General features: G+C 42.8%; 1 protein-coding gene across 2 annotated transcripts in view; it reads left to right on the plus strand.

Annotated features, from left to right (window-relative positions):
- The window catches only part of PUF60 (poly-U binding splicing factor 60KDa), a 21,188-nt gene extending 12,070 nt beyond the window's left edge, over window positions 1-9,118 (plus strand). For both annotated transcript variants that reach the window (XM_009581553.1, XM_009581554.1), the window contains 7 exons: window positions 59-220; window positions 696-788; window positions 1,751-1,964; window positions 2,391-2,581; window positions 6,227-6,362; window positions 6,828-7,063; window positions 8,687-9,118. In XM_009581553.1, the coding sequence (XP_009579848.1) occupies window positions 59-220; window positions 696-788; window positions 1,751-1,964; window positions 2,391-2,581; window positions 6,227-6,362; window positions 6,828-7,063; window positions 8,687-8,986 (1,332 nt within the window). In that variant the 3' untranslated portion in view covers window positions 8,987-9,118. The remainder of the gene's footprint in view (window positions 1-58; window positions 221-695; window positions 789-1,750; window positions 1,965-2,390; window positions 2,582-6,226; window positions 6,363-6,827; window positions 7,064-8,686) is intronic.
- The last annotated feature ends 2,868 nt before the right edge of the window (window positions 9,119-11,986 follow it).

The raw sequence follows: 11,986 nt of genomic DNA on the forward strand, positions 1-11,986 counted from the left end.
GTCCTGACATCCATGACCACCCCCTGATCTAACCAGCCAGTTCTTCTTTCCAATACAGATGGCAGCTCAGAGGCAGCGCGCCCTGGCCATCATGTGTCGTGTGTATGTGGGCTCCATATACTATGAACTGGGAGAAGATACCATTCGTCAGGCCTTTGCCCCTTTTGGACCTATAAAAAGCATTGATATGTCCTGGGACTCTGTTACGATGAAACACAAGGTTGGTTAACAGCCCTTGAGTGATGTGTTTTTCTTCTCTCCAAAGCCTTCCTGAATATATCCAGGAGAAGAAGAAGCCTTTATTCTTGTAGAGAACAGGCTGCTTTTAGCACTTTAACTTTGAGATAAATGTTTGTAGCTGCCTGCTCTACTTAGCTTTGCGGGTTTCTTTAGTGGGAACCAGATGTGCAAGGAGGTGGTGTGCATGAAAGATGCCAAACAGCTAGCAGTCCTGTATGCGGTGGCCTTTTGCTGTTAGGCCTCCAAGTATGAGAGGCTCTGGAAGCAGGTAGCCTTGTGTCAGTGCTTCTACACGCAATTTTCTGCTTTAATAAAAAGCCTCTTTAAGGAAACATCTTCTCAGGCCATGATAGTAGGAATCTGGTACGTGGGAAGTCTTGGCTGCGTTAGCTTGGCACTAGATTCGAGACAAAATACAGCTGGTATGATTCAACAAGCGTATCCTTCTGTCCTAGGGTTTTGCTTTTGTGGAATATGAGGTACCTGAAGCCGCTCAGCTGGCCTTGGAGCAGATGAATTCTGTCATGCTGGGGGGAAGAAATATAAAGGTGAGTAGTAGGCATGTTCTGAAAATTCTTAGTTCTCTTTACTGTGAATAATGGGTTTATGTCTAGAAGTGCTTCCTTCAGCACTGTAATGTGAGAGAGAACCTAAAGTCTGTCCCTTGATAGACCTTGATATTCAACCCATTGAGTACATAGTGGCTCTGGGTCCCTTTCTCCCTGAGGAGAAACCCTCAGCATGCTAATAAAACTGAGAAACTTTTCTGGTAAGCTAGCTCAGTTTTTTCCACCCACACATAGAATGGAAGTCTCTTGAGGACGAAACAAAGGTGATTCTTGATATTTTAATGCTTTCTTCTTATATTGTACCTGTGTGAATGGTAGATAAGTAGCATCGGGCTCTTGTGCCTATCGATAGTGTGAGGGACTTCAAGTAGGCGTCCACCCTTGCCATACAAAAAGGAGGCACTCAGCACAAACAGAAAGGAACAAAGGATTGTAGCTGTGTTTTTTCAGGCAGTAAGAGGGGATCTTGCAAAGGTGAAACTTTGGGGATTGAAACTGGGAGGGAAACTAGCACTTTCTGCAAAGTGTTTTATGTCTTGCATTTATATCTCTGATACACTCTGCATATCTGCAGTGTCTGATTTCTAAGGGGGTTTTAGGAACCTTCGAAAGAAGGATGTAGAAGCATTGTGTTTTGCTTTCAGAATTGTTTTCAATTCCTGGAAGTTGGTCTTTGGCAGGTCAAGGAACATAAATGTGGGAAATACAGTGGAAGAGAGAGCAGAGTCTGCCCAGGCTCTCAGTACTTCTAGAATCCCCTGCAGTGCAGGTTGTATCCCAGAGCTGAGTCAACTGTTGCACTTTGCTAATTATGGCCTTATGAAGTGTTACTTGGTTTGAAAAGGCGGTCAGTGGTGGAGTGCTTGTCTGCTGTAACTTTTGGTGAGTCATGCTGCTGCTCTTCAGAATGCTTAATGGACTGTTTGCTGTGTTCTCTGCAGGTTGGGAGACCTAGTAATATAGGTCAGGCACAACCAATTATAGACCAGCTAGCAGAAGAGGCACGGGCTTTCAACCGCATCTATGTGGCATCTGTTCATCAGGACCTTTCAGATGATGACATCAAGAGTGTGTTTGAGGCCTTTGGGAAGATTAAATCCTGCACGCTAGCCAGGGATCCCACGACAGGAAAACACAAAGGCTATGGTTTCATTGGTAAAATGGCTGTCTGGTATTTAATGTGGGGTAGGGAGAGTGGTTGGGAGCATCCTCATCTTTTTTTTTTTTTTTTTCTTTTCCTTTTTTTTTTTTTCTTTTTACTCTAGTGGAAGAATTGCATTAAGCAATGGGATAGAAATAAATTTGGAGCAGATCTGTGCCTGAACTTAGAAATATAATTAATAGCTAGTATTTTTACTCACTGTTATGTAGGTTGAGAGATCTTGCTATTCTGACTGTTCTCAACAATGCTTGTGTGATCAGAGGAGTGAGATGAGTGAGCTAAGCACTGAGGGGAACCCTTCTCACTGGAACCCTAAGCAGTCGTTTTTTGCAAATACAAATCACAACTATGTGATGAGAGAACGGCTGAGTTTAGGAGTAAAAAGGGTCATTTGTAAATACTCCTCTTTCTCACTGCAGAATATGAGAAAGCACAGTCTTCTCAAGATGCTGTTTCCTCTATGAACCTCTTTGACCTTGGGGGTCAGTATCTCCGAGTTGGAAAAGCTGTGACTCCTCCAATGCCTCTCCTGACACCTGCTACGCCAGGAGGACTACCTCCAGCAGCCGCTGTCGCTGCAGCAGCTGCTACAGCAAAGATCACAGCACAGGTAAGGCATAGGCTGGTGTGACTCAACCAAGTGGATGATTGTTGTGACCCTGCTAGAAACAAGCATACAAACTGTTCCAGCCAGCTGCATTCACTAGTTTGAATGAAAGCCCTTGGCCTAGATCTTACTCTGTTCCCAGGACTTCACATGTAGAAGCTTGCTCCTGACACTTGTGAGGATCTGATACACCAGCATTTTGCAGTGGATTCTGGCACAGCTGATCAGAACTTTATTTAAAGAAATGATGGGGGAAGATTGGAGAGGTTCCTTGTCTGGATAGGCAAACCAATGATTAGGGAAATGGTTATAGTAGAGGCTAAAAGAATGCATGAAAGTACATGAAAGGGGGCAGACTAATGAGAGCAGTAATAGTCGCATGAGCAACACTCTCTGTTGTTGAAAAGACTCTGCCTGTGTAGTAAGGTGGAAGATGACTGTAATGGCTTTAGGCTGTTCAGAATCAAGGAAATGCAGTGATGGAGCAGAACTGGATGTTGATGCAGGAGTCTAGGGATTCTCAAATTTAGTTTGCTTGAAGTAACAAGCTCCTGGCTATGACCAGTAGGCACTGATGGTTTTGTAAACAGCTCTTTTTTTGAAAATATGTCTCTGAATCACAAGGTAAAGGCAGAAGTGGGAGGAGCTGCCTCTAATGTGAAACTCTCAGGTGGTTAGTATGTCCCCAGCAAAAAGTCCACAAAGTCTGGGAACCTCTGCAGTCAACTAAGGAAGGAAGTTGAAGCATGGCTAGAAGAATTATTTGGATCAAAATCACTTTGGGAAAGAACTATTAACTCTTCTCTTAAGTGAAATGGTAGATATCTGTTACAGATGTTTCTTTCTGCAAAATACTGCATGATTTATTACTGTGAGAAAAACTTAAAATTCCATATATAGAAAAAAGGTTCTGAAAGACCTCAGAGATACTCGGCAGTCTTGTTGCCTTTACTTAGACATGGTACAGATCTAGGTAACCTGTCTGATTTGCCATGTGGGTGGTTGTAAATGACTAGGGAAAAGAGTGAGAACAGTTACAGAAGGCAATATCTCTTATTTATGCTCCTAGCATAGTTCTTGTATGGAACAGCTCATTTTAAATAAGAACATATGCAGTCATGGTCTGCAAGGGCTTTAATGGCACAATTTTTTTAAACACAAGCTAATCAGTAAACTCAGCGCAGCTAAAGAAATCATGGACATGAGAAACTTAAGTCAGAGATATAACTTTGGATCTGCAATCAGAACTGCACCTTTAGTCTGGAATTAGCATGCCAGCCAAGGAAGGAGGAAGTGTCTCCGCACTTAAGTGAAACTATGAAGAGAGAGAAGTATTGAGTAGCAAAGATAGTTAATGTCTTGACAATGACAGTAAAAAAGTCAGTCTTGCAAAAGAAATTAAGGAATTAAAGCTATTAGGAAAAGTTTCTTTAGCCATTTAAGTAAAAAGTGGGGGCAGCTAATGACCAGTGTAGTCAAAAATTATGATGGTCTTGTTAGAGCACTGAAGGCTTACATAACTACTTTTCCCCTTCATTAGAAGCATAAGGCAGACTGGCTAATGATGCACATGGGATTACTGCATCCTAGGTGGGTGTAAAGCTTGGAGTTTGTCATGTGCAGATGTGCACTTAATAGTTTTGGGGGGGTTTTTTGTAGTAAGTCTGTCATGTCAGGGCTATTGCTGTATGGCTGAAGAATAGCCAACTTGCATTTAAGGTAGCATGGAAAACTGGTATCTGCAGACTTTGTTCTCACCCCAGTGGTAGGGAAAAAAAACAAGCTTTAAAGGAAGGACAAAATTTTCAGAAGAAACAGATATGCAAAATGTTTGGGTGTTTTAGGGAAATACCCCTGCTAGATGAACATAACTTTCTTTGATAAGACTACTGTTATACTTTGTTAGGAAAAAAAAGATTAAAGCATATCCTATCAACAGTTCAGGAGTTGGTGAAGACCCCTATGAGAAGCTGTTAGACAAGACCAACACTATTACAATGAATTTTGAGATGCGTAGGCAAGTGAGAAGAAGAGATGGCAATGAGCTGTGCTGGAAATTGCTGACCCTCTGCTCTGCTGGTGAAATTACTTACAGATAGGTCTTACTTCACCTCCAATAAAAATACTAGTGGCCTTATTCTAGGCATTAGGAGAAGAATACTAATGGAATTAGTTGGCAACACACAGATGAGATGCATTATTAATGTAGAGGGGAATTGGAGTATCGCAGCAGGTTGGAGTAAGAAATATATGCAGTATTTCGTAGTAGAGTACAAGATACTGCATTTAAGGAAGAAAACTTAGAATTTTTTGTTCCACGATGTCAGCGCTTATAGGAGCCCCATGAAAACAATGAAGAGAAGGATCTGGGTAACTAAAGCAACAAAAAAAAATTGGGTTCCTAGGGTATATTTTAGGCACATTATTTTCAGTAGTTTTATGGAAGTGTTTTATCATTTAACTAAGTGCTCATCTCAAAAGTTGTTTGAATTCTGGTCATCTAGAGTCAGGATGTTTATTTGGATTATAGAAGGTATAGAGAAGTACTGCAATTATTGGGAGAATTGGAAAACCTGATATACAGGAAGAAACTAGAAAAGTTTGGCTTGGTATAACTGTAGAAGAATGCTGAAAGGTGCATCAGATTTCTGCTTTAGTACAGTCTGTATGGAGGCAAGTAGGTAACGGGATGGAGAAGAGGTGCAGACAACATGGACAAAAGGAAGTGGTTCTAAAATGTTTCAGTTATCAAGGCTGGAAGTTTGAGAAAGTTTCCAGTCATCGAAAGCAATAAAGTTCAGTAGGGTCTTACCAGTAAAAACGGTGGTGGCGAAAGTTAGTTATATGATTGTCTCATTGAGAAATTTACTAATGTGATAATTGTTTGTAGTTGCCATGATCATGAAGGCCAATTTCAGTGCTGTGTTGCTGTCTGCACCTAAAGGATGAAGACCAGAGAGATAAGATTTTTGGTTTAAACTGATCTAAAAGTGTGCAGCTTTTGAACATAGCAGTATTGTGCTCTCTTTTGCCCTGTCCCTTGTGCTTGCACTAGTGTGTTTGACTACAGTGTTCCTTGAAATACAGTGTTCCAAGGATTACCCTTCCACCAGATCACTTAGGAAAAACTTAAGCTGTAAGAGTTCCCTCATCTGGTTTGTCACATGGCCCCAGAGTCCTGGTGCTGTCATCACAGGGGGTGGAATGGGAGCTCCCATCAATCTTTTTAAATGGATCATATTCCTTAGCATCAGTAAAAAGCTTTATTTGTGTAGAAGGTGGAAACAAGTAGAGATTCCTCTTGCTCTGGTATTGCCTGTATCTTTCAAACCATGTATTGAATCCCTTGGTGTCTTTCATTCAGTAACTGACCTAGCAGCTTGAGAGGATGGGTGAAATTTGAGTTGCAAGAGAACGTTTTTCTTCCAAGGCTTGGTGTCTTGTAGTTTCTACATTTCTCTGGTGGGCTGGGTGGCATACTTTTTTTCTTTTACAGTAGCACTGGAGAGCTGTCATCCTCAGAATCTATACATCTGGTATTTCTTAGGTGTGAAAAAAGCTGAGCCTCAGATGAATGCACCCATAGTATGACTTCTTGATGCAGAATTAACACTTACGGGTTTTTTGTTGGGTTTTTTTGTCTTGCAGGAAGCAGTGGCAGGAGCTGCGGTTCTTGGGACTTTGGCAACCCCTGGGCTGGTATCTCCAGCACTGACTCTGGCCCAGCCATTAGGGGCATTGCCACAGGCTGTAATGGCAGCACAAGCCCCAGGAGTTATTACAGGTATGTTTACTCTTCATTTTGTCATTTGTGTGTGTTACCAAAGCACGGTTCTCTATAGCTAGGGTCACAACTAAGGAGAATTTGAAGCTGAAATCCTCCTCCCTGCCCTGCTTTGTCAAGAACTTTTTTTGTTTGTGCAGCATAGGAGTGTATTTTGGTATATAATAGATACGACAGGGACATGAACTTCACAGCAGGAGTGCATGGCACTCTGAGTGAAAATCTGGATAATTGTTACTCCATGCAAAATCCTGCACTCTATCTCCCTTCTGGGCAAGTATATGATGTGTGTATTGAGTGCTTACGTCCTGTATGCTGACTAAGTTGCTGCTTGTGTCTCCCTGGTTGTTGTCGGTGCAGAGCAAATAAAACCATCTAGGTTCTCTTTATCACTGGCTGGTGTGTACCCAAATCTTGCAGAACATCAGTTCTTTTCTTTATGCTACAGAGTTTGTACTCTTACAGGTGTAACCCCTGCCCGACCTCCCATTCCTGTCACTATTCCACAAGTGGGAGTTGTGAATCCTATCCTGGCTAGTCCCCCAGCATTGGGCCTGATGGAGGTCAAAAAGGAGAAGGAAGAAGAGGAAGTGTTCCAGGAGTCAGAGAGGCCAGAGATGCTGAGTGAACAGGAGCACATGAGCATATCTGGCAGCAGTGCCCGTCATATGGTGATGCAGAAATTGCTTCGTAAACAGGAGGTGAGTGCAATGTGACTGCCCTGAGCTGGTTCCAGTTGTCAGCAAATGAGACTACTAGGTCTTTAACCAGAGACACCTCCTAGCCAAGCCTCTTCTGGCCTAGTGACTGGTCTGAACCCTCAGAGAAACTCCGAGAAGATCCTAAAGGCAGAATAAGAACCATCACAAGCAGTTCATAAACAGGTAGCCTTTGTAGTCCCATATGAGCTGTGTGGGGCACCTACAATGTGTGCTGCAGGAAGCCTGTACCACATACAAAACTGCATAGCTATACTCACATTAAGACAGATCTAAACCTAGTAGTCTCTGCTTCTTGTGCACCTGGCAGAGCTTGGGAAGCTGAAAAGTCCTTGACTACGTAAGCACTACTTAGCACACTGATGTTTTAGTTGTTGCTCTCAACATTCTTCTCATACTAAATCCAAAACACAGCACTATACCAGCTATTAGGAAGAAAATTAACTCTATCCCAGCTGAAACCAGGACAATGAGTTAGCTAGTGAGTGTTCTCCTTTACTTTCAAAGGGTACGTAATTTTAAACACATCTTTGAGCTTCTGACTTCGTAGCCTATTTTCCTCTGTCACAAGTACCTTTCCCAAAGAATCCAATTCATTTGGCATACTTGCTTGAAAAAAGTTTAGCAGTGTTGAAAATGAGTCTTAAACTACACCATTCTCAAAGCTGCTTAGCGTTCTCAGCCTATAAGTACCCTTCTGTTTTTGTTGTTCTTTTAGTAGGCTGTTAAAGGCAGTTATACAGACGTGAATAAGAACTGGAACAAGTATTTTAAAATTATACTGAACCTGAAATGCCGTGTCTGCTAGTCTATGATGTTGGGCAGGGCCAGAGCTGTGAGAAAGGGATGTGATGGAGCTGGGTGTAATGCACAAAAACAGAGGCTGCCCAGAGAGGTTGTGGAGACATTCAGAAGTCATCTCAATGTGGTCCTGGGCAACTCTAGGTGGCCCTGCTTGAGCAGGGCAGCTTGGACCAGGTGACCTACAGAGGTCCCTTCCAACCCCAACCATTCTGTGATAGAGATGCTCAGTCACAAAAGGGCTTAATGGGAGGATGCATATGAGGGGTATGTTGCAGGCACTCTGACGGACTCGTATGTCGTTATCCCCTGTAATGGAAGTACCTGGTCAACCATCAGTTGTCAGAGGTATAAAAGACCTGGTTAATCCTTCTACTTTATTTAGAAGTGAGGACAGATTTTTTAAAAAATGCATGACGGTGATATTGAAGATAAGAAAGAAAAAAATAACTGGATAGGAACAGCACAAGAAAAATTCTAGAGGTCTCCAGGTCACTTGTGCTTCAAAGATATGTCTAAGAAAAGCCCAAGAGATGGCACACAGCTTTCCTGACTGAGGCCAGCCACAACATAGCTGTCAGTGAATGAGATTTGTTCATGCTTCTGATGCCTGGGAAGAAAATTTACTAATTTATCCCTGAGAACTTCAGATGTTATTGGTTTCATGGAATATGCTTGTAATGACATAGCACTGGAATATCTGCTGGTGCTCAGGCTTGCTGCATAATATGATGTGGCTTTGCAAATCTAATCTCAATGTCTCTTAGGCATATTAATTCATTTGTCTTGGCCTTCTCTCTGCAGTCCACTGTGATGGTGCTTCGCAACATGGTGGATCCAAAGGACATTGATGACGACCTAGAGGGAGAAGTGACGGAAGAATGTGGCAAATTTGGGGCTGTGAACAGGGTCATCATCTACCAGGAGAAGCAAGGAGAAGAGGAGGATGCTGAGATCATTGTCAAGATCTTTGTGGAGTTCTCCATGGCGTCAGAGACTCACAAAGCCATTCAGGCTCTGAATGGGCGCTGGTTTGCAGGAAGAAAGGTGGTAGCAGAGGTGTATGACCAGGAGAGATTTGATAACAGTGACCTGTCAGCATGAACTCTACTTGAAAGACTTCGCCCCTGCCCCCTCTGCCTGTCTGGGGTTTTTTTAGCCATGTGTAAAGAACGCTCCAGGGTGGGCACAAATCTCTGTGATGTACTTGTAGTTTGGATAAAAGCGCGAAGAAAGCTGTGTGCATCTGTGTGTGTGTTAAAGGGGCTGACATCTCGTCAGCTGAGTCTGGCATGGGTCTGGCCTCATCCACCTAGAAGAGCGGGGCCAGAGCCTGAAGAGGGGTTGCAGCTTGTGCTTCTGCCTTACACTGTGGTCACTTCAGAAACACTCAGGTCAAGATCCCACTGCACCTTTTAGGGGCTGGAATAGCAGTTCTCTTCAGAGGTGGGCCACAAATGGTTGGAATGGAGTATTTCAGCAGCACACTTGAATGCTGCTGTATTAACAACAAGGAGGGTAGTCTGGGTGGTGCTGGGAGGGAGCTTTTCTGCTGAGGACCTGCATGTTGAGCTCGGACTCAGGAGCCCAAATGTGGGTCAGAGCCCAGAACTGAACCAGCTGGGCCTTTTTGCAGTGTTCACATCATGTTCTGATATCATAGTTTGAACCTCACAGTTTTATTGATGGGTCAGAGCTACCCTTACTGATCCTTCCTTAATGTGGAGAGTGAGAGTAGTGTTGATTTGCAGCACCTAAACTGCATTTATGAAATAAATATCTAGCCCTTGTACTATGGACAGTCATATGGAACACATGCCTTGGCCTGAAAGGAAAGTTTGGTGTTTTTTTTTGTTGAGGACTCAAAGCTTTAGTAATATTTACAAAGCTTAAATGCATTTATTTTAGTAATTTTTCTGTCTAGTTAATGAGTAGGAACAGAATTAGCTTATGTTAATTATTTTAAATATTTTAAGTATGTAAGGGGCTACTATATTGGTTGTTACGCATAACTGGTACACAGCACAGGTCTGAAGAAAATAATTGTTTTAGTTTAGAAATTTAAATAAAGGAAGAATGATCTCAAAGGAACTTCAGTAGGGAATTCCGAGTTGAGCCTGCAGTTGTGGGTTGCTTCTAAGCTTGGAGATGTTTTTAAAATTAATTTTTTTTATTTTGTTTCAAACACTCAAAAGAACCCTTCTTCTATTGTAGGTTAGAAATTTTTATTTGCAGTTTAACTTTATTTATGATTAATCTAAGTTTACTTCTTTTTGTACTAATGTGGCCTGTTAGCTTAAATAACCTTTCTTCCCTGTTTTTATACCCATTCCAAGTTAATAGCAAGCCTGTTGTTTTCAACTTGTGTTTTGATAGCCGAAATCTCTTGGGATCAGCTTGTTCTTTGCCTGGTCATCTGCCCTAGCAGCCCTTCTCTGCATTTGTTAGCTTGAATGTCCTTTTCTTGAAAGTAGTTGACTAGACCTGCTGAATATATTGTACAGTGGCATTCCTCCTTTCTTACCTCTGCTGGAAATGCATCATACCATCTGATAGGATCATCAGCCACCTGTGATCCCGTTGACCTCTCTCACAGCCACAGCATACTGGTAGCTCACAGTTGCCCCAGTTTCTCAATGCAGCACAGCTTCTTTGCTGTTTTTGTTTGTGTTGCAGGAGAAAATTCACTATTTTTAATTGTTCCAGAGTTTTGTTATTCCTCCTAAGGAAAATTAAAACACCTCTCCGATGACTTAGTTGGTTTGTCTAGTTCTATTTTCTGCTATTTGCTCCTGTTCTGTTGGCTGGATTTAGGAGTATAAAGACTGCACTAGAACTTTCCTTGTGCTGTTGATGGTTTAAAAAAATGAAGTGGATAAAAACGATGCAAGGGGAGAGCATAGATTGAAGAATGACAGCCTAAGTGTTAATCAAAAAGTTTTTGTGCACGATTAATCTTACTTGGCTGACAAGACGATATTTTAGAAAAGTAACTTCATAAATGTCTTGACAAGTCGAATGTCTGACAAAAGATCATCTATCTTGACTTCTGTGTGGCCTTTGACACAGTCCTCCTCAACATCCTTGTAACTAAATTGGAGAGAGAGGGGTTTGGTGGATGAACTATTAGATGGATAAGGAATTGGCTGGATGGCTGCATCCAAAGAGTTGCAGTGAACAGCTCCATGTCAAAATGGAGATCAGTAATGAGTAGTGTCCCTCAGGGGTCCATACTGGCACTGATACTGTACAATATTTTTATTAATGACAGAGAGAGTGGATTGAGCGCACCCTCAGCAAGTTTGCAGATCACACCAAGCTGAGTGGTGCAGTTGATACAACTGGAGGTATGGGATGCCATCCAGAGGGACCTTGACAGGCTTGAGGAGTGGGCCAATGTGAAGCACATGACGTTCAACAAAGCCAAGTGCAAGGTCCTGCACCTTGGTTGGGGTAATCCCCAGTATCAGTATGGACTCGGGGAGGAATGGACTGAGAGCAGCCCTGGGGAGAAGGACTTGGGGGTGTTGGTTGATGAGAAGCTCAACATGACCCGGCAATGTGCGCTTGCAGCCCAGACAGCCAAGTGTATCCTGGGCTGCATCTAAAGCAGAGTGGCCAACTGGTTGAGGAAGGATTTCTCCCTCTCTACTCCACTATTGTGAGGACCCCCCTGGAGCACTGCATCCAGCTCTGGGGTCCCCAGCACAAGAAAGACATGGACCAGTCAGAGCCGGTCCAAAGGAGGCCACAGAAATGGTCTGAAGGCTGGAACACCTGCTGTGAAGGAAGGCTGAGAGAGTTGGGGTTGTTCAGCCTGGAGAAGAGAAGGCTTCGGGGAGACCTTACTGTGGCCTTTCAATATATAAAGGAAGCTTATAAGAAAGACAAGGCAAGACAAGGCCTGTAGTGACAGGACAAGGGGCCACAGTTTTAAACTGAAAGAGGGGAGATTTAGATCAGACATAAGGAAGAAATTTTTTACAATGAGGGTGGTGATACAGGTGACCAGGTTGCCCAGAGAAGTTGTGGATGCCCCATCCCTGGAAGTGTTCAAGGTCAGGTTGGACGGGGCTCTGAGCAACCTGATCTAATGGAAGATGT

This window comes from Fulmarus glacialis, unplaced genomic scaffold, assembly GCF_000690835.1.
Source record: "Fulmarus glacialis isolate BGI_N327 unplaced genomic scaffold, ASM69083v1 scaffold12837, whole genome shotgun sequence".
Taxonomy (NCBI): Eukaryota; Metazoa; Chordata; class Aves; order Procellariiformes; family Procellariidae; genus Fulmarus; species Fulmarus glacialis.